The 22,622-nt window shown below is 46.1% G+C and overlaps 1 protein-coding gene across 1 annotated transcript in view; it reads right to left on the bottom strand.

Annotated features, from left to right (window-relative positions):
* Window positions 1–18,489: 18,489 nt before the first annotated feature.
* PSMD1 (proteasome 26S subunit, non-ATPase 1) overlaps window positions 18,490–22,622 on the bottom strand; it is a 92,028-nt gene continuing 87,895 nt past the window's right edge. The window contains exons 23-25 of the mRNA XM_081910875.1: window positions 21,686–21,832; window positions 20,428–20,583; window positions 18,490–18,714 (exon numbers count right to left, since the gene is read on the bottom strand). Of these exons, the coding sequence (XP_081767001.1) occupies window positions 20,437–20,583; window positions 21,686–21,832 (294 nt within the window). The 3' untranslated portion in view covers window positions 18,490–18,714; window positions 20,428–20,436. The remainder of the gene's footprint in view (window positions 18,715–20,427; window positions 20,584–21,685; window positions 21,833–22,622) is intronic.

The following is a 22,622-nucleotide window of genomic DNA, read 5'->3' as shown; positions in this document are numbered from 1 at the left end:
CTGACATCAATAACAGGGAAGATTCTGGAGCAGAGCATTAAGTAAACAGTCTGTGAGCACCTAGAAAGGAATGCTGTGATCTGTGATCACCAATAGTCAGCATGGATTTCTGAAAAATAAGTCATGTCAGACTAACCTGATCTCGTTTTTTGACAGAATTACAAGCCTGGTAGATGAAGGGAACGCAGTGGATGTAGCCTACCTTGATTTCAGCAAGGCATTTGACAAGGTGCCCCATGATATTCTTGTAAAGAAGCTGGTAAAATGTGGTCTTGACTATGCTACCACCAAGTGGTTTTGTAACTGGCTGACTGACCGAACCCAAAGGGTGCTCATCAATGGTTCCTCTTCATCCTGGAGAAGAGTGACTAGTGGGGTGCCACAGGGTTCTGTCTTATTCAACATCTTTATCAACGACTTGGATGATGGACTCAAGGGCATCCTGATCAAATTTGCAGATGACACCAAACTGGGAGGGGTGGCTAACACCCCAGAGGACAGGATCACACTTCAAAACGACCTTGACAGATTAGAGAACTGGGCCAAAACAAACAAGATGAATTTTAACAGGGAGAAATGTAAAGTATTGCACTTGGGCAAAAAAAAAGGAGAGGCACAAATACAAGATGGGTGACACCTGGCTTGAGAGCAGTACATGTGAAAAGGATCTAGGAGTCTTGGTTGACCACAAACTTGACATGAGCCAACAGTGTGACGCGGCAGCTAAAAAAGCCAATGCAATTCTGGGCTGCATCAATAGGAGTATAGCATCTAGATCAAGGGAAGTAATAGTGCCACTGTATTCTGCTCTGGTCAGACCTCACCTGGTGTACTGTGTCCAGTTCTGGGCACCACAGTTCAAGAAGGACACTGACAAGCTGAAACGTGTCCAGAGGAGGGCAACCAAAATGGTCAAAGGCCTGGAAACGATGCCTTATGAGGAACGGCTAAGGGAGCTGGGCATGTTTAGCCTGGAGAAGAGGAGGTGAAGGGGTGATATGATAGCCATGTTCAAATATATAAAAGGATGTCACATAGAGGAGGGAGAAAGGTTGTTTTTGGCTGCTCCAGAGAAGCGGACACGGAGCAATGGATCCAAACTACAAGAAAGAAGATTTCACCTAAACATTAGGAAGAACTTCCTGACAGTAAGAGCTGTTCGACAGTGGAATTTGCTGCCAAGGAGTGTGGTGGAGTCTCCTTCTTTGGAAGTCTTTAAGCAGAGGCTTGACAACCATATGTCAGGAGTGCTCTGATGGTGTTTCCTGCTTGGCAGGGGGTTGGACTCAATGGCCCTTGGGGTCTCTTCCAACTCTAGGATTCTATGATTCTATGACTTTTTCTGTGGGGTTTCAGACATGTGGATTATATATGCAGTTAGGAACATTATATATCTATATCATATCTATCTATCTATCTATCTATCTATCTGACCTTAAATTTTTTATTTCACAGGGGTCAGCAAACCTTTTCAGCAGGGGGCCGGTCCACCATCCCTCAGACCATGTGGGGGGCCGGGCTATATTTTGGGGGGGAAATATGAACGAATTCCTATGCCCCACAAATAACCCAGAGATGCATTTTAAATAAAAACACACATTCTACTCATCTAAAAACACGCTGATTCCTGGACCGTCCGCAGGCCGGATTGAGAAGGCAATTGGGCCAGATCCGGCCCCCGAGCCTTAGGTTGCCTACCCCTGCTCCAAGCTCACTAGGCTGTCCTTTAACCTGCGCTGGCCTTTGAATACTCTCGGGGTTATTTTCCTTTTTTTCCTTCTTCATGGAGGATTAAGGGTATTGAGGGCTGAAGCCACAGGGGCCGAGTCCTGCCTTCACCCCTGTCACAGGCAATCATTGTAGAGTGAGGAGGGGCCCCGAGTCATCTAGTCCTTTTTTAAAAAAAATATATATATTCATTTTTCATTTTCTTTTTTTTTTTAAATAGTTTTTATTGTGTTTTTTCAGACGTATACAAAAAAGGAAGAAAAAAGAAGCACAGAAAAAACAAGAAATAGACCAAAAGAAGATAAAAAATTCATAACCCTTCAACAACCTATTTCAACTTTCTATCGAGCTTCCCCACATCTCCCGCTCAATGCATTCTTAACAATAAATTTATCAGCAAATTATAACCTTGTTTCATGTATTTCTTTTGTACTTTCAATTGCAGTTTAAGTTTAAATCCCTTACTGCTCGTTTACTCTATAAACAAAACATATTATCATTTTTAACATTTAAACTTGGATTCTTTCAATAATGTTATCCAATTTCATAAATGTTGCACACTCATTACTGGGGCTAGCATTTCAAATTATGCGTCATTTTATAGTTCATATAGCTTATAAAATTTTTGCAGGTAATTCTTAAATTTTTTCCAGTCCTCCTCCATTGCTTCTTCTCCCAGATCTCGGATTCTGGCAGTCATTTCGGCCAGCTCCATATAGTCAATCAGTTGCGTTTGCCACTCTTCCAGTGTGGGCAAATCTTGAGTCTTCCAATATTTGGCGATCAGAATTCTTGCTGCCGTGGTGGCATACATAAAAAACGTTCTATCCTTCTTTAACACCCCTTGGCCGACAATACCCAAGAGGAAGGCCTCCGGTTTTTTAGAGAAGGTGTACTTAAACACCTTTTTTAACTCGTTATAGATCATTTCCCAGAAGGCCTTCACTCTTGGGCAAGTCCACCAAAGGTGAAAAAATGTTCCTTCAGCTTCCTTACACTTCCAACATTTGTTATCAGACAAATGGTATATCTTAGCAAGTTTGACTGGGGTCATGTACCACCTGTATATCATTTTCATGATGTTTTCTTTCAAGGCATTACATGCCGTAAATTTCATACCGGTGGTCCATAACCTTTCCCAGTCTTCAAACATGATATTATAACCAATGTCTTGAGCCCACTTTATCATGGCTGATTTAACTGTCTCATCCTGTGTATTCCATTTAAGCAGCAAGTTATACATTCTCGATAATACCTTGGTCTTTGGTTCTAACAGCTCTGTCTCAAGTTTCGATTTTTCCACCTGGAATCCTGTTTTTTTATCTAGCTTAACAACTTCGTTAATTTGGGCATAGTGAAACCAATCTTGCACCTTATCTTTTAAATTTTCAAAGCTCCGCAACCTCCAATTGTCGTCAATTTTTTCTATTAATTCCCAATATTTCGGCCAACCGACCTCCATATTGGGTTTTTTCCGCGCCTTGGCCTCCACTGGTGATAACCACCTCGGAGTCTTACTTTCCAATAAGTCTTTATATTTCATCCAGACCATAAAGATTGCTTTCCTGACAATATGGTTTTTGAACATTCCATGTGTTTTTACCTTGCCGTACCACAAATACGCATGCCATCCTAACGAATTGTTAAAACCTTCCAGGTCTAGGACATCTGTATTCTCTAATAAAATCCAATCTTTCAACCAGCAGAGGGCTGCCGCCTCATAGTATAACCTTAAGTCCGGCAGGGCAAACCCCCCTCTTTCTTTTGCATCAGTTAGTATTTTAAACTTTATTCGGGGCTTTTTGCCCTGCCAGACAAACTTTGATATATCCCTCTGCCACTTTCCAAAACATTCCACTCTGTCCACGACCTGCAAGGTTTGAAATAGAAACATTTTTGGCAAAACATTCATCTTAACAGCAGCAATTCGGCCCTATTCATTTTTCATTTTCGTTCATTACATACATCTCAGATTCTTAACGTTTACTATATATTCCTCCCTCCCTCCCCTCCAAGGCTTCCCCCAAATTGCGTTTCTGGTTTCTTTCTATTTTCACCCGCTTTGCTATCTCTCAGCAGAAAAAGTTATTAATAACATAACATCAAGCCTAAAAACATAAAAATAAATACATCTTATTTCACTATCTTCCAAACATTTTCTGATGCTAATAATGTGGATGTTTATTTAAATCCTGCCATCAAGTCTATTGCCTTTCTTTGTTTCTGCAAATATAATATGAATGGTTCCCAATCTTTTTCAAAGTCTCTGTTGTCTTTTTCTCTTAGTCTTAGACCGAGTCATCTAGTCCAACCCCCTGGCTATCATATCACCTCTCAGTCTCAGGCTAAACATACCCAGCTCCTTCAACCGTTCCTCATCAGGCTTGCTTCCCAGACCCTTGATCATCTTGGTCGCCCTCCTCTGCCCACCTTCCAGCTTGCCAACATCCTCCTTAAATTGTGCTGCCCAGAACTGGACACAGGACTCCAGGTGGGGTCTGAACAGAGCAAAATAGAGTGGCACTATTCCTTCCCTTGATCTGGACACTAGACTTCTGTTGATAAACGACCTCGGTCGTGTATACCTGAAGGAGCGTCTCCACCCCCATTGTTCAGCCCAGACACTGAGGTCTGCCTCTGAGGGCCTTCTGGCGGTTCCCTCATTGCGAGAAGCCAAGTTACAGGGAACCAGGCAGAGGGCCTTCTCGGTGGTGGTGCCTGCCCTGTGGAACGCCCTCCCAGCAGATGTCAAGGAAATAAACAACTATTTTACTTTTAAAAGACAACTGAAGGCAGCCCTGTTCAGGGAAGTTTTTAATGTCTGATGCTTTATTGTTTTTAATATTCAGTTGGAAACCGTCCAGAGTGGCTGGGGAAACCCAGCCAGATGGGTGGGGTATAAATAATTTATTATTATCATCAATATTACTATTATTATTATTATTATTATTATTATTATTATTATTATTCAATAAACCTCTGAATACCAGATGCTGTAAATCATAGGAGGTGAAAGTACTGTTGTGCTCAAATCCTGCTTTTGAGCTTTCCATAGGCACCAGGTCGCATACTATAGCAATAATAATAATAATAATAATAATAATAATAATTTATTATTTATACCCCGCGCCCATCTGGCTGAGTTTCCCCAGCCACTCTGGGCAGCTCCCAATCAAGTGTTAAAAACAGTACAGCGTTAAATATTAAAAACTTCCCTGAACAGGGCTGCCTTCAGATGTCTTTTAAAGATAGGATAGCTGCTTATTTCCTTCACATCTGAAGGGAGGGCATTCCACGGGGCGGGTGCCACTACCGAGAAGGCCCTCTGTCTGGTTCCCTGGAACCTCACTTCTCACAATGAGGAACTGCCAGAAGGCCCTCGGCGCTGGACCTCAGTGTCCGGGCTGAACGATGGGGGTGGAGATGCTCCTCCAGGTATACCGGACCGAGGCCGTTTAGGGCTTTCAAGGTCAGCACCAACACTTTGAATTGTGCTCAGAAACGGACTGGGAGCCAATGCAGATGGGCTTCTGGTCTGATCCAGCAGCCAGGCCCTTCTTGCGCTCTCCTCTCTGCCGTACGCAGGCATCCATCCCACCCACAAGGGCATTTTTCTCAGCCCAGAATCCCTACCAAGCTGTGATCTCCCCAAGCCTCACTTTGCACAGGCACAAACTGGCTCTGCGTCAACATATTAATACCTTTTCCAGTAACTAAGGCTGCAGAGCCAAACCGTCAGTCATCGATGTCCCAGGGATAAAAGGGCAGCGTGTCTCGTCCAAAGGAATCATGCGTGTTTCTACAGCTTTTCGTTTTCACCAGCTTGGCTGAAGGGGATGGAATAGGGTGGCGTAGCAGAAGAGGATGCTTCACTGCAAGGTCTCCTGGCAGGCGCAAAAAATCTGCGTTCCACATGCAAAACGGAGGACGTGGCTTTCTTCTGTCCGTTCCCAGTTAAATGGCACAATTGCGGGAGACAGTAAGGCTTGTTAAATAAGCTGTGGGAGCTTGACTTGCAATAGGCATGTCAATTAAACCTGCAAGGATTTGGCAAAGTCTACCTAAGAAGGTCAGCAACGGACCAAAAAGACGCTGGCCCAACTAATTCTTCTTTTGAAGTCTCTGGACCAGTTTGATGGAGGTTGTGTTGCCAGGGCTTTTTTGCCTTCTGGGACTTGCCGGAACTCAGTTCCAGCACCTCTCAGGTGGGCACCCTTGCCATTCTAGAAAAATTGTTGTTGTTGTTTAGTTGTTTAGTCGTGTTCGACTCTTCGTGACCCCATGGACCAGAGCACGCCAGGCCCTCCTGTCTTCCACGGCCTCCCGCAGTTTGGTCAAACTCATGCTGGTAACTTCGAGAACATTGTCCCACCATCTTGTCCCCTTCTCCTTGTGCCCTCCATCTTTCCCAACATCAGGGTCTTTTCCAGGGAGTCTTCTCTTCTCATGAGGTGGCCAAAGTCTTGGAGCCTCAGCTTCAGGGTCTGTCGATCCAGTGAGCACTCAGGGCTGATTTCCTTCAGAATGGAGAGGTTTGATCTTCTTTCCAGGTTTTATTCTGAGTCAAGGGCAGCAGCGACATCCTCTATATTAAGAGCAGGTGAATTCTCTAAGTGTGGATTCTGGCATAGTCAAAACATAACCACCATCCAATTCAAGGGGGTGGTATCAGCAGGCTCAGGGGAGCCTCATGGACCCTGGGGTTCATTGACAGAAGAAATTAAATAAACTCCGGGGTTTGCTAATGTTTTAAAAAAACACTAAGGGGTATGGAGAACGAAGCAGGAAAGAAACTTCCCATAAATGAAGCCCAAATGTACTCAGGATGCTGACTGGAAACCAGGGAGTGGAGTATGGTACAGTGGTACCTCGGGTCAGGAACTTAATTTGTTCCGGAGGTCCGTACTTAACCTGAAACTGTTCTTAACCTGATGCATCACTTTAGCTAATGGGGCCTCCTGCTGCCGCTGTGCCTCCGCAGCACATTTCTGTTCTCATCCTCAAGCAAAGTTCTTAACCCGAGGTACTATTTCTCGGTTAGTGGAGTCTGTAACCTGAAGCGTATGTAACCTGAAGCGTATGTAACCTGAGGTACCACTGTATTGTATTTGATAGGAGAGTGACAGCAACGTTCTTTTTTAATGCTATTGTGATTGTTGTGAGGTGCTTTGAGCTCCACACGTGTCGCTGGAAAAGCAGAATACAAATATTAAATCAAAATCAGAGTGGCATGACTGGCTGACTAGAAATCCGTGCAAACACTACTACATGTGCCATACCTTCAAGTTTTCCATCTGATCCAATATCTACATACAAGGAATGTTAGAATCCTCAAAACAGCGACACGTGGAACACCATAAGATAAGCATACCATATTGTGGTTATTGCCAATATGCCAATTTAGGAACTTAATGGACTTTATCTCCTGACAATCCATTGGACTTTAATTTCTCAGGATACATTCTGTTTGCATGATGTGTTGATCTATGGAATTACACATTGTGAGATATGGTGAATTGTGTTTGATATAGAAGTTACACAGCCTGTTATGTTGTGTGTGTTGTGACTAGAAATCAGGGCAGGAGCTATGCTGCAACCTTGCATTTCAAGTTGCAAAAGCTTTCACCTTGTGCGCATGCTTCATCCGGGTAACGAATGCATGCGCACTCAGGTGCCCGGTTGAGCTTCTCCATGCACGATGGCACAGTGCGCCTGGGCAGCTCTCCACAGTTGTTGCGAGTGGGAGAGAGGGTGTGTGGCACCCCTCTCGGGTACCAAAATTCAGGGGACGAGCAGAAACCACCATCCTCAAGCTGCAGCTGGTCTCTCTCTCTCTCTCCCTCTCTCTCTCTGCACAGCCCAGCAAATACCTGTCTTGGTAAAACCACAGAAATGTTACAGGACGGAATTCTTCCCTGCATGCCTCATCGCCGCCCAGCAGGATTCGCATCAACAAACGACTAAAGTAAACGCCGATCTCACTGTGCTCCTATTGTCTGCCCAAGCCCTCCTGGCCTCTTCGGTTTCCTTCAAGCGGCACATTATAGACCCCAGAGCTGTTCATTTTCGCCCGCTCGGTGCCAACACAAAGAGGAAATATGTAAACAGGCGTTAGCCTCGCGTGTGTACACACACACACAGCAGCTGCAAGCGGGTGGGTAGGGAGCCAGGATGTGGAGTTCAGCTGACTGCTCTTGAAAAATCACTTGCCTCCCTTTCTTAAGGTAGATTGACATGCTCCCTTGGCAAACACGTGTTTCCAGACCGGCATTTGACAGGTAAAATCCTAGGAATATATAGCTCAGGCCCTGGTTATCTGAATACTGCATCCTCCTATATGAACCTGCCTGGGTCTGAGATCTGCAGGAGAGACCCTTCTCTCAGTTCTGCCACCCTCACAAGCACCCTTGGTGGAGACGTAGGAGAGGGCCTTCTCGGTGGCTGGTCCTCCAAGATTTTGGGACCCCCTCACTTGAGAAGCCAGACTGGCTCCCTCCTTGTCCTTCTGCCAGTGGGTGAAATCCTTATTCCAACAGGCCTTTTGAGATGATAGATGATAGATGATAGATAGATAGATAGATAGATAGATAGATAGATAGATAGATAGATGATAGATAGATAGATGATAGATAGATGATAGATAGATAGATAGATGATAGATAGATAGATATAGATAGATGATAGATAGATAGATAGATAGATAGATAGATAGATAGAGATAGATAGATAGATAGATAGATAGATAGATAGATAGATAGATAGATAGATGATAGAGAGATATAGATAGATGATAGATAGATAGATAGATAGATAGATAGATAGATAGATAGATAGATGATAGATAGATATAGATAGATGATAGATAGATAGATAGATAGATGATAGATAGAGATAGATAGATAGATAGATAGATAGATAGATGATAGATAGATAGATAGATAGATGATAGAGAGATATAGATAGATGATAGATAGATATAGATAGATAGATGATAGATTAGATAGATAGATAGATAGATAGATAGATAGATAGATAGATAGATGATATAAAGAACAGAGCTTTTAACAGTGCTGTGCTATTTTTATTATCTGTATTTTAATAGAATTGTTTTTATACTGTTCTAATCCTATTGTTTAATTACTTTTTAAGTATTCCTTGTTAATCTGTTTTTAGCTTTTCTGCGTTGTTTCATTTTATCTGCGTTGTTTCAATTTGTTCTAGTTACAGATAGGTAGCCGTGTTGGTCTGCCGTAGTTGAAACAAAACAAAACAAATCCTTCCAGTAGCACCTTAGAGACCAACTAAGTTATTGGTATGAGTTATCTGAAGAAGTGTGCATGCACACAAAAGCTCATATCAGTAACAAACTTAGTTGGTCTCTAAGGTGCTACTGGAAGGAATTTTTTTTTTATTTTGTTTCAATTTGTGTAAGCCTTGAGTCCCAGTCTGGGGAAAAGCTGGAATATAAATAACAACAACAACAACAACAACAACAACAACAACAACAACAACAACAACAACAACAACAACAACACAAATGTGATGGGGATTGCAGGAGAGGAAGGGCGTTTTTGCATCATAGTCAGTTACAGATAGGTAGCTTTGTTAGTCTGCCATAGTCAAAACAAAAAAAATTCCTTCCAGTAGCACCTTAAAGACCAACTAAGTTAGTTCTTGGTATGAGCTTTCGTGTGCATGCACACTTCTTCAGATAGGTGCATGTACACTTCTTCAGATTGGTATCTTAAGAAGTGTGCATGCACACGAAAGCTCATACCAAGAACTAACTTAGTTGGTCTTTAAGGTGCTACTGGAAGGAATTTTTTTGTTTTGCATCATAGTCAGTTAGGCTGCCTTTCGTTCCAACATTTCCTCATAGGATCCAAGATCAGGAAGCACCTCCCGCCCAATACATTATCCATCAATTAACGAGACACAAAATTGCCTTTGATTTAGTTCCAGGCTGGAGAGCATCCTAGAGGAGGCCTTTCCTGGTCTGCTGCTGCTTTCACTGCAGACGGAGCCCATTTCAATGCAAGCAAAATGCACACAGCCCTCGCATCCGCTTAATGGAGAGGCGTTCTAGGATCTGCCCAGAGCTTTCTTGGACTAAAAACACTAGAAGAGGCTGGCTGTCTGATCAAACTAAAGGAGGCCTGTCTAGTCTAGCACCTGGTACCTGCGAAAAGCCCACAAGCGGGACAGGAGCACAGCAGCAGACTTGTCCCCCCCCCCCCATGTGTTTCCCAGGACTGTCATTCAGAGGCATGTGGCGTCTGATAGCGGAGCTTGGTTCACAGATTTCCAGTAGTCCCTGATAGCTGTGATCTGTCTACCCCCCTTTCTATGGAGAAGCCCATAGTTTAATTATGTACTCTTGTGTAGAAAGGTTTCCTTTATTGATTCCTTTATTCCCAACTTTTCCTTCAAGGAGCCCGAGGTGGCGCTGTGATAAGAATTTTAAAGTAAAATATTCATAAGTGTACCAACCAAGCACATACATAGATCAGCACAGGAAGACCGGCCTGAAACCAATTTTGATTCCCAAACTGACCAAATGTTTTCTCTGCAAGGTCAAAGGAAAATGGAAAGGCCTCCCCATTGTCTTTTCCTTCACAAATCCTGTCTTAAGGGTATGTCTGTGTATGAATAGGGTGAGCCTGTGACCTGGCTCAGGAACTAAGTATTTGTCATTACAAAAGACTGGCCAGGCTCCCCAGGATATCCAATCAAGTAAGCATTAACAGGTAATCTGCCAGACAGGAGATAAATAACACACTCAGATTTCTGCTGTAGACGACCCTTTCTGTGATGTATGTATGATGTATCTGGGGGGGTGGGTCTTGGACTCCAGGGCAGGCAATTTAAAATGTCTATATAAGGACAGGCACACCTTTGTTCAGGGTTCCTCCTCTTTTCCTACATGTGAGGGGAGCACCCTGTTGCAACAGATCAATAAAGACCAGGGTTATGAGCTGCTTTGCTTCTCAATATTCTCTGGTTGGCCTCTGTTATTTTCTCCTACCAATAGGGAACCCACTTAAGGACTCTATATGGGCTCTTGTGTCCCCCATAAGGGAAAAAGGGCAGATTTTATTTACAACAGCATACGAGGCTCTGCCTCCTCTCCTCATTTAATCCCAAGAACCGTGTGAGGTAGGCCGGGCTGAGAGGGAGTGACTGGCTGGCTCCCAGGGTCACCCAGTGAGAACTTCATGGCAGAGTGGGGATTTGAACTCAGACCTTGCCCAAGTTCTAGTCCCAACATGCTAAACACCAGCTCCCACTAGCTCTTGAGTCCTGAATCTCTCACCCTTTAGCTTCGTTGAGACACACAGTCCCGGCTGCTAGTATTTTGAGAAAAAGAGAGAAACCCGATAAAGGCAATGCAGTATGCCCTGTTCATTTTGGTCGCCCCGTTCTTCACCTCTCCCAGCAATGCATCCTTTCTGTGGTGGGGCAACCAATTTGACCAACCATAAAGGCATCACCAATTGGGACGCAGGTGGCGCTGTGGGTTAAACCACAGAGCTTAGGACTTGCCCATCAGAAGGTCGGTGGTTCAAATCCCCACTCCCGTTGTTCGGTCCCTGCTCCTGCCAACCTAGCAGTTCGAAAGCACATCAAAGTGCAAGTAGATAAATAGGTACCGCTCAAGTGGGAAGGTAAACAGCATTTCTGTGCGCTGCTCTGGTTCGCCAGAAGCAGCTTAGTCATGCTGGCCACATGACCCGGAAGCTGTATGCCGACTCCCTTGGCCAGTAAAGCGAGATGAGCACCGCAACCCCAGAGTCGGCCACAACTGGACCTAATGGTCAGGGGTCCCTTTACCTTTACCTTAAAGGCATCACCACAGAGACTGTTTCCTTTCTCAACCCCTTCCGTCATGATCCCTGGCAGAGAATCCACCTTTTTCACAGCTGCTGGGCACTGGGTCAGCGTTTCCATTAACTGATCCACCACGGCCCTAAAATCTCTTTCTCAGTCACCACCAATTCAGATCCCACCAGCATTTGTGTGAAGATCATTTTACATTCTCTCTTTTTTCCTCAGCCTCCCATTATATTTTGCTCACGGTGAACCACATTTACCATTCATCCAGTTTGGAAAGATCTTTGGGGGGGGGGTAGGTGGGGAGTTCAGAATCGCTTTTTTGTTTTTACCACAGAATTGTAGCGTTGGGACTGGGATCTCAAGGATCAACTAGTACAAACCCCTGCAAGGCTTAAAACATCTGTCTTTAGATAACCCTTTCCTGACACACAAATGTTAACGAGCTTTCGTCTCTTTTACTGCCAACTGCCATTATTTTAAAATGTTCTTAATTGTTTTGCAGCAATTCTATTGATTTACTGCCATAAAACAGTACCTAAATTGTATTGAATTTAATTGATAAATATTTGGGTGTCATCCGGCCATGTGTTTGCATACCTGGCCATGTAGCATGGAGTCTTCGGGTACCTTTGCATTTATTTACCCTGGGCTTTGGGTTCCAGCTTTCAAGAGGGGGTGGGGGGTGGGCAAGCAAGCATCTTCACCCCAGGAAAACAACCTTGGCGCTCTGCCCAGGCCTCCGAGAATCAGTGAGAAAGGAGGGAAGATCAGAGCTCCTTCCTGCCATGGGATCTGCTGCCGCCATCCCTCCCTCGTTCCCACTGGCTCCTGCAGAAGACAAACATCAGGCCCACTAATTAGTCGCTGGCACACCAGCCAGAGGGGAGGTTTCTCTGCAAGCAGCCCCAGGAGACGACTCACATTTCCTCCACAATTAGCCCTAACCAGGAGGGCTGGCTTCATGGCACGACCAGCACTATACACAGCAACCAGCCACCCAAGTCTCAGCAGGCTTTGCCAAGCCGGTGCCCTCCATATGTTCTGGACCACACCACCGATCAGCCCCCAGAAGGGACCAGTTTAGTGAAGGATGCCATACAGTCCCTTACATTCTGCATCTCTCTCCCCATCCATCCATCCTTTTATTTGTACGCGGCCTTCCCAAAGTTAAAACCCGGCTCACTGCCTACCTGGGAGGCAAGGCGCCCAGAACTTCTAAATGCCACTTGCTGGAAACCGCAGGAGAGGAGAGCTGCTCCTGTGTTCGAATCCTGCTTGAGACATTTGGTCGGCCACTTGTGAGCACAGGATGCTTGATGGACCACTGGCTGGATCCAGGAGGCTCTTCTGATGTTATTAACTATACATACCACAAAGGCTACTACCCTCTGACTTTTGGGACATCTTTTGGGGGAAGGAAAGGCTACGGAGTAAACCCTACACAAATCCGGAGTCAGACTCAGTGACTATGCATTCACACCAAAAGAACTTCACTTCCTTTTGTGATTATTGGGTCAATATGCATGCACACCGAAAGAACACAAAACGCAGAGAAAGAAGCCCAAACAAAGGTTATTCGTCTTCTTTCTATGCATATGGAACCAAAAGCAACTTTTTCTTACTTCACTTTGTTTTGCTAATTTTTGGGTTAATATGCATGCACACCCAAAAAATCCAAAATGAATTAAAGTAAGCCCAATCAAAGCTTAGTCGTCTTCTTTCTATGCATATTAACCCAAAACAACCTGTTTTGCTTTATTTGGGCTTCTTTCACTTCGCTTTGCGTTTTTTGGGTGAATATGCATTCACACGGAAAGAACTTCACTTCCTTTTGCTAATTTTAGGGTGAATATACATGCACACCCAGAAAACCCGAAACGAAGAGAAAGAAGCCCAAGCAAAGGTTATTCGTCTTCTTTCTATGCATATTGACCCACAAACAACGTGCTGAGCTTTTTCTTACTTCACTTCGTTTTGCAAAGTGTCCCTAAGGCGGTTGGTTGCCTTGGGCGCCTCCTTCTGGCAGGCAAGGTGGTGCCAAACATCTCGCTCTGCTTTCCTTTGGACCACATCAGTGAGACTCATACTGGGGGGGGGAGTCTTGTCAGCTGGGCAGCGCTGGACCTCCATACCAGTGGCGTAGCGTGGGGGGTGCAGGGGGGGCCGGCCGCACGGGGCGCAACATCTGGGGGTTAGGGTTAGGGGGCGCAAATCCACGGGTTAGGGGGCGCAAATTACTTGCCTTGCCCCGGGTGCTGACAACCCACGCTACGCCACTGCTCCATACACACTGCCCAGGTGAGTTGGATTGAAGAAACCTTGACCAAGCCTTATGAGGGAATTGGACAGGCTTGGCCTGGAACATAGAAGATTGTGAGAGGCAACGTGACAGCCAGCTTCAGATTTCTGAAGGCCTGTCACATGGAAGAAGGAGCAACATCGTTCATATGTGGTGGGATTGTAAGGTAATTAAAAAATTTTGGGAAATGATATACAACAAATTGAAGAAAATGCTCCATTTAACATTTGTTAAAAAACCCGAAGCATTTTTATTAGGGATTGTAGGGAAAGATCTGCCAAAAAAGCTGAAAAACATCTTCATGTATGCGATAACGGCCGCAAGAGTTCTGGTAGCACAAGGATGGAAGGCTGAAGAAACCCCAACTAAAGAATCATGGCAAGAAAAATTGATGGACCATGCAGAACTGGCAAAACTGACATATAAGCTACAGGACAAGGATAACTGTGACTTTAAGGATGAATGGGAACCCTTTACAAAGTATCTGAAGACGCAACAAAGCGAACTGGACTCCTTGGTAGGTTTTGAATAAACATTCACAAACTTTTTATCGATAATAATCAGCTAAATAGTTTGAGGATCTATACAACTTTGTAACATGCAGAAAACAGCATTCTTAGAGAAACCAAAGACTGGAACTGAGGGAAGTCGGGGGGTGCGTTTTTTTGGGGGGGGGAGGAAAAATGGGGGGGAACAAGGATGATATGTTTTTGGATAATATGTCTTGTTATAATTTTGAATTAATTAAAAAAACACACACACCAAAAAACAAAACAAAAACAATCTCGTTTTGTGCTACTCCAGAGGCTAGGATCCACAAATCTGCATTAAGAGCAGAATTAATGGCCAAGGAAATTGGCCAGGCTATAAAAGGTTTTGAGGATTAGCCTTCTGGTTAGGGGTTCAAGTGGCCAGAGATCTGGAATCTGTAAGCGCAGAAGGAGGACCAGTTTTGCAACCTTCGCTTTTTCTCAGCGCTGGGGGGGGGGGAGTGCCTGCTTTTCCACCAGTATTTATGTAGGAAGATTCAGCGCTCCCTCCAAACAGGCGCCGGGTCTTGCCAAGAAGCCTGGTGCCCAAGAACAGTCAGGTTTGTTTTGCTGAAATGTAACTTCATCGACAATAAATCAAAAAGTTGGAAAAACATTTAGCAAAGGAAAACTGGGCGGCAGCGGTTTAGGGGGGCGGGAACGATTGCCAGTGCCCTAAGAGGGACGGCGAGGCCCTGTGCAGAATGGAAGAAAACGTTTTTTGCTGTTCTGGCTAAAAGGTGGTCACAAAATGCCAGTGAGATGGTGAACCTGTCTGGGCTGGGCCACTTCAGGTTGCAGGTGCTGTTTCACACAATTCAGTTCATCCCCATTTTTATTTTTAAAGATCCCTGCACATAGAAAAGTAGCTCAACAACATGAAGGCTAGATAGAAACCTTCTCTCTTATTTTTAATATTTTTCGAACAGAGACCCACCTGGCCTCAACCAGGTGTGTGCATTTAACGTAATTTTAATCTGCTTTAGTATTTTAACTTCTATTAGTTTTAAATTATTGCTGTAATTTTCTTGATTTAGCTTTTTGTAAACTGCTGGGGGGGTTTTAACAAAAAACAACCAAGCAGCATTTAAATTTTATGAAATGAAATGAAATAATTTACGTGAAGCTTCTTGATCCCCTCCAAGTGAGGCAGTGTGGTCTAGTGGTTAGAGGAAGGGTAGCCAACGAGGCACACTCCAAATTTGCTGTTAGCCTCCAGCTTCTAGGTTATTAAGAGCAGGACCTGGGAATCCAGAGTTCAAATTCTCCCTCAGCAGTAAAACTCACTGGATGTCCTGGGGCCAAGCCACTATTTCTCAGCCTAACCTATTTCCTGGGGTGCTTGGAATCTAGGGCAGGATACAAACCAAGAAGGGAGGAATTATTAATGGGAGGCATGGCAAAGAGCCCCAAAGTTACATATTTCCCAGACCCTGGAATTACACTAATTGTGAGTTTAAATTAACTTGTTTTTGGGGAAGAGAACCCTTTTAGGAAAGACTTTATCCGAAGAGCCTTCAAAATAAAAACTACTGAAGTATGAACCACGGACACTCCGATAACCAAACTTTTCATCCTGGTGCTGGATCAGGCACAATAATAGTGCAATTCTACATGCGTCTACACAGAAACAAGTCCCCCTGAGTTCAATGGGGATTACTCTTGAGTAGGTACAGGACAGCTCCTTTCATCCGACTTTCATGTCAGTGAGTTATCTCAGACTGGCAAACTCTCCTGTTCAGTGTTAATGGTTGCCAGAGTGAACCGTGAGCCAGGACTGAGACGAGTTCAAATCTCACCTCGGCCACAAAACATTCAAGGCAACGAAAGCTTCCGGAAAACCTTGTGACGGGGCAGGGCAGATAATTTTGGTTTAGATTACATGGCAGTTAAGGATTACGAGAAAACCTCTTTGAGAAGCTGAGATGCTCCAACACGAACATTGAATATTAGTTTTCCAAGTAGAGCTCCTGCAGGCAGAAATCCAACAGGTGAAGCAATCTCTTGCCACACTTCATGCAGGGAATGTGCTGGGTTTCTGTCTAAAGGCCCAGGGATCCCCCTGGAAATTCTCATTAATTTCCTCTCTCAGGGAGTGGCCTTCTTTACCTCCCCGCAGCATCGCTTGCAAAAGTTCACCACTGTCTCGCTGCTTCCCCAGAAAGCCTGCTCTAATCAACACCTCTCATGTCCCAATGACGCACACCCTCGGGAGAGGGGAAAGGGAGCAGGAAGGGGTTTCTCCCTTCAAATATTCATGCCATTTCCATTACACATTGGAAGTAACGATAATGCACTGAAAACCTCGTCCCTTTATCTGGAATCTCCCGGAAAACAAGACACGGAAAAGAAAACCCAGATCCATCTCTGCTGTCAACTTCAGACCACGACTCTATTTTTTAGGCATCTCTAGGGTTGCTGTTGCTGGGACAACGGGACATTCCAGGAGACAACCGCAGTCTGAAGGTCGGACCCCAATTAGGAGGCAGGCGGGGAAGATGTGAAGAACTCTCTACAAAGCGGAATGACCACATCTGGAGCAAACCTATTCCAAGAAGATAAGAGGGGGAAAGAATGCAGAGTTTATCCTTCTTCCACCACCCAGACACTCAACTGTTTTCACACAAGATTCTCTTAATGCTGCCGAGACATCACTTTTATTAAAATGGGAGTTACAAACAGCAGCTTTATAGCACTGCATGACCCAGTTGTGCCCTTCCTATGGCTTGGATTCTCCTTGTCTATTTTTTAATTAATTGCATTTATATGCGACATTTTCCTTCAGGGAGCTCAAGGTGGTGGACAGGGTTCTTCTTGCCACTCTTCCTTTAATCCCCACAACAACCCTGTGAAGTAGGATGAGAAGCAGTGACTGGTCTCCATTGTCACCCAGAGAGCCAGTGTGGTGTAGTGGTTAAGAGTGGTAGACTCGTAATCTGGTGAACCGGGTTCGCTTCCCCGCTCCTCCACATGCAGCTGCTGGGTGACCTTGGGCCAGTCACACTTCTCTGAAGTCTCTCAGCCCCACTCACCTCACAGAGTGTTTGTTGTGGGGGAGGAAGGGAAAGGAGATTGTGAGCCGCTTTGAGACTCTTTCGGGTAGAGAGATAGCGGGATATCAAATCCAAACTCCTCCTCCTCTTCTTCTTCCTGGCTGAGTGGGGATTTCAACCACAGAGTACCAGGTCCCAGTGTGGTACTCTAACCATTACGACACACCGGCTCTTACTAGCCGGTCTGATATAAGGCCCTTTCCAATGCGAAAGGCCTCTGAGCAGCTGCCCAAGATACAGATATTCCACCAAGGGCTTCCTGGAGACACAAATATACCTGTTAGAATTCCTGCTCCATGACTGCAGTCATGGGATTGTTGTCTATCACATGACGGTGTGTGTTTTGACTCCACAGAGTGGGAAGTGACGGAGACAGGATGTTTGTGTTAATGTGTTCCGTGAAGTGAGACTATTGTCCTTTGTTCTTTCTCTTTGCTGTCTGATGCTAGAGAGAGAGGGAGCCATGTTGCAGTGCTCCGTGTGTGTTTATATGTAAATAAAGTAGATTAGCCAAAATGCTGAGTTGCTGAGGTCTGTCACGCAAGCTGCGAAGACTCTGCGGATCCCTAAGTGTGCCGGTGTCGGTCGGCATTGGTCGCTGTGATGTTTGGGCTGAAGAAAGCTTATGAAGCTCTCAAATGATTGACCAGGAGGGAGGGAACATGTCAGTCGGGCATGTGTCTCTGCCAGGGTCCTACTCGAGTGTAGGCTGAACTCCTGAGAATACCATGCGCTTGAGCATTTACCCTGAGACCTCAGGCTGCATGGGCTGCCTTTCCACAGCCCAGACCCAGAGGACATCGGGTACGAAAGTATGTTTGAGGGAGTGTGTCAGAACCCAACAAAGGATGTTGCAGCAGCCAGAGTTACCCAGGGCAGGACGGAGAGTCTGTATCAACACATTGACAAAATGTATTCTTCAAGGCCGAATGTTTTCCCGGTGTAAAAAACACTATGGGGATACAAAGGCAGGTGAGGCTGTGAAACTCATCTCACATCTTCCCGAAGTTTCCGGTTGGGGAATAACGAAGAACAAAGCCACTGCTTGGGTTTTTTAAATTTATTTATTTTGAAAACTGGTTTCTCGTGAAAGAGTACACTAAAGAGAGCATAGGTTTTTCCTTTTGTCACCCATAAAATGTGGACTGCCTGCTGCCGATCAGCGCAGAAGCGACAGAGCATGCACTGAGCTGCAGGCTGCAGCAAGAGCCTCCTCCGGGCCGTTTCCTCAATTTCAGACGTAATGCGCACCAAGCTTCCTTTAAGGGCCCTGGGAGGGGGAGAAAAAGAAAGGACAGCAGAGACAAAAAAAAAAAAAAAAAAAAGGCAAGGAGTTAGTGGCAACCACAGCTCTACCACCACACAGTGCCTTCCTCCGATTCTGGGCCCAGATTCACTCAGCTGCAGAGGCGAAATGGTGGTGGTATCAGCCACCCTTCACAGCTATTCTCTGAAATGTTTTACTGGGCGACCTATCCCAGCCTCCCCCCCAAGCTGGCACCCTCAAATGTTTTTGGACTGCAGTCCAGAACACCTGGGAGGCGCCACAGGTTGAGGAAGGCCCAAGGAGCCGGCCCGGCCCAAGGAGCTTCCTGGAGCAAACATCTTCTAAGCAACCCATTCCGGTTCTTCAGATTAGCTTGCAACGCATGCACATCATTTCAGCAGTTCAGGAAAAACAACACTTCCAGAATATGGCTTGCTTTTGGGGAGGGGAAGCTGAACCCACTGATTTCTTCAGCCACGAACTTGCCTGCAAGGTCATCATTTGTGATTAAGGTGCTGTAACCAGTTGGAGATATGGCAAACGGGGTTCTATCTCCCCTGCTCCAAAGACTGCAGCTGATTAACAGCTGACTCTACAAGAAACCTGAAGGTGAGGCTTGGATTTTAGCAGACCCAGTCAAAGCAGAAATTGAAGCCGACCCACTGAGCCATCCAGTCTGGCAAGAGCCCTCAACACCAGTCCAGGAATCCAGAGCTGACATCCAGGACCTGCCACGCTGCAGAAGAGGCACAGCCCTGGCCAAGGCACAAGGCTGCCTGTGGGAATGAAATGGCACAGGGAACGATGGAGCCGAATGGTACAGGCAGAGCTGAGAATTCTGCACTCTGCCCAGACTGGCTCAGTTCTCAACAGCTACTGAATTATTTGCCAGTTTTGTGTGCAGTTCTCTGTGCAGAAACCAGTTCAATCTACAGTCATAGCTCGGGTTGCGAATGTGATCCGTGCAGAAGGCTCGTTCGCAACCCACAGCACCGCATCTGCGCACGCACATGGCAAAGTGCAATTTAGTGCTTCTGCGCATGTGCCAAAACCTGGAAGTAACCAGTTCCGGTACTTCCGGGTTCGGCGCGGTCCATAACCCAAAAACCCACAACCCGCAGCATTCGCAACCCCGAGGTATGACTGTACAGTGGTACCTCTTGTTACGAATGCGATCCGTTCCGGAGGCACGTTTGCAACCTGAAAAGAACGCAACCTGCATCTGCGTGTCTGCGCACATGTGTGTCGCGATTCGCCGCTTCTGCGCATGAAATCATTTTGCGCGTCTGCGCATGCACGAGCGGTGAAACCTGGAAGTAACCTGTTCTGGTACTTCCGGGCTGCCGCGGAACGCGGACGCAACCTGAAAATGCTTAACCTGAAGCAAATGTAACATGAGGTATGACTGTCCTGGATTTTAGAAGGCTAGTGAATGTCACACTGCTTCTGTTGTTTTGAGAGCAGGTTCTGGGTGGGTAAGAGCAAAGCCTGACTTTCCGCAACAGGGGACTAACCACGATGCTTGTTGCCACATAATGTCGAGGCCGGCCCTGTCATTGGGCGAATGTAAAGTAATGGAGCTTCCATATCCAAAGGCATCATACCTCTGAATATCAGAATATGGCAAGCTCCATCGTCCCCTGCACATGTGATTTCCTCTTGGGCGCTGTCTTGGGTTAGGTTCAGCCCAGGCAGGGACGTCTCCCTCTTACGTACCCCCATGTCTTAGTCATCAATGTATTCAAAAGGCTCCGGAGGCTCCGGTTCCTGCTCCTCCTCCTCAATCTTCGGCCCATGCGCAGCCACGGGCTCCACCAGCTCTTCTGTGTCCTCGCTGGTGTCTCTCAAGACAATGATGCCCCCAATGGAAAGCTGGAGAAAGAGGAGCACCAAGTGAGTTCAAGGTTCCCCGAGGCTGCTGGGCCAGCGAGTCAGGGTCATGAAGAAGCTGCATCACAAGCCAGCCAATCCAGAGCAGGGGGAGGGGGCAAGAGCTGGCCTCACCCCCTTGTTTGATTGCAGCTGCAGCTAAATTTAGCCGCCTGACAATCACTGCCCGCGTTCTGGCACCCTGCCCAGCAAAGGGACATCTGCATGACACAGGAGGGGACAAAGAAGTCCAGCCTCTCCAAGGTAATGCTGGCTGGAAACGGCCCACTGGCCCTGACCTAGCAGAGAGAAGAGAATCTACCAGGAAGGTCTCTTGCACAAGCCATAATGCAATGAAGAGGAGCCAGAGGTGGCCTAAGGAGGTGCTTCTCAAACTTTTTTTTTCAATGCACCACACTTTCAGAATATTATTATTATTATTATTACCCTACCCATCTGGCTGGGTTTCCCCAGCCACTCTGGGTGGCTTACAGCATATATAAAAAAATTGTAAAACATCACACACTAAAAATTTCGATACAGAGCTGCCTTCAGGTGTCTCCTAAAAGTCCGATAGTTGTTTCATTTCCTTGGCAGCTCATGCCACGCCATTTTTTAAAATTTTTGCCTAAAATATTATACCTAAAAGTGTATAATGAAGGCATCAGGCACACCTCCCTGGGGAGCACATTCCACAAACGAGGAGCCACTGCAGAAAAGGCCCTGTTCTCGTGTTGCCACCCTCTGGACCTCTTGTGGAGGAGGCACATGAAGAAGGGCCTCTCATGATGATCGCATTGATAGCCCTCTCCTCCATGAATCTGACTATTCTTGTTTCAAAGCCTTCTAGTGAAGGGTCCTATAGTTAAATATGATTTAACCTGCTCAAAGCCAATGACATGGTGAGTGGGAGGAATCTGTCGCCTTCCCCCTCCCCCAGATGCTGCTGGACTACAAATCCCATCGTCCCCCTGCCCAGGAGCCATGCTGGGTGGGGCTGATGGGTCGTCAAGTCCAACAACACCCAGAAAGTGCCACAGGTCCCCCACCCCCCGCTTTATGGTGTGAAGAGGGTCGTCAGAGGAGAGATATGCGCTCGACTCACAGTCTTGAAAGGCTGGTATCGGCAGCTTTCCGGCATGGTGAGGACCTTGAGCTGGGCGGGCATCACCCGGGCCGGATTGTCAAGGAGCTGGAAGGACGGCTCAGGCTCTTTTTTCTTCTCCTTCTCATCCTTCTTCTCGGTTTCGTCCTGTTTGGGGACGGGAGGAAGGAGGCGTTAAAAACACACACACAGCCAAATACGTACGAGAGGACAGGACCTGGAGCCACAGCAGAACCTGCCCGTCGTCCAGCCTTCGTACCAGCGCAGACGTGCCCCACGTCAATGAATAATAAAGCAAAACGAAGCCAAAATCCAGGCACGCCAGGCAGCCTTAAGGGGGTGGCTGCAAATTTTAAAAAGAAGCAGAACTTTATCCTGTCCCGTCCGAAGCTCAACGATGGGTGTTATTCTGAGCCATAAAGCTGTCTCCAAAGATGGCAGCAGTGAGAAATCGGCTGGGATTGATAGCTCTCTGGAGGCTACTTCCGGTACACTTTGCTCCCCTCGTGGGCTGACGGAAGGAAGGCTTTCCTTCAGCCTTGTTAAAATGCCTCTGGGCCTGTGTAATGTTTTCCCCCCTTACAGGTACGGCCACATGTTTGGACAACACAGGAAGAGGGCTTTCAGTTCCCAGAGAGTTGGGAAGAAAAGTTGCCTGGACAATAGAAGACAGCCCAGAGCCAAAAGGACACAAAGATGAAGGCAGCCGGAGCAGAAGACAGAGGAGAGTGGCAAGAGCCAGACAGCCTTCAGCTTCAGTTTCTTGACTCGGCTATGAACTCACCAGGTGGTCTTGGGGAAACTACTGCCCCCCTCACTCAGCAATGTGGGGGTACTAATAAAGAATGCCCTGTCCTTCAGATGGAAGGATAGCTGCGCATGAAAGCTCCTTCAAGTGGTCTATCAGCCTCCCTGGGTGTTCAGGACTACAACTGGA

This window comes from Podarcis melisellensis (genome assembly GCF_964234715.1).
Source record: "Podarcis melisellensis genome assembly, chromosome: 5".
NCBI classification, from domain to species: Eukaryota; Metazoa; Chordata; class Lepidosauria; order Squamata; family Lacertidae; genus Podarcis; species Podarcis melisellensis.
This window is presented reverse-complemented; position numbering and strand designations above follow the sequence as displayed.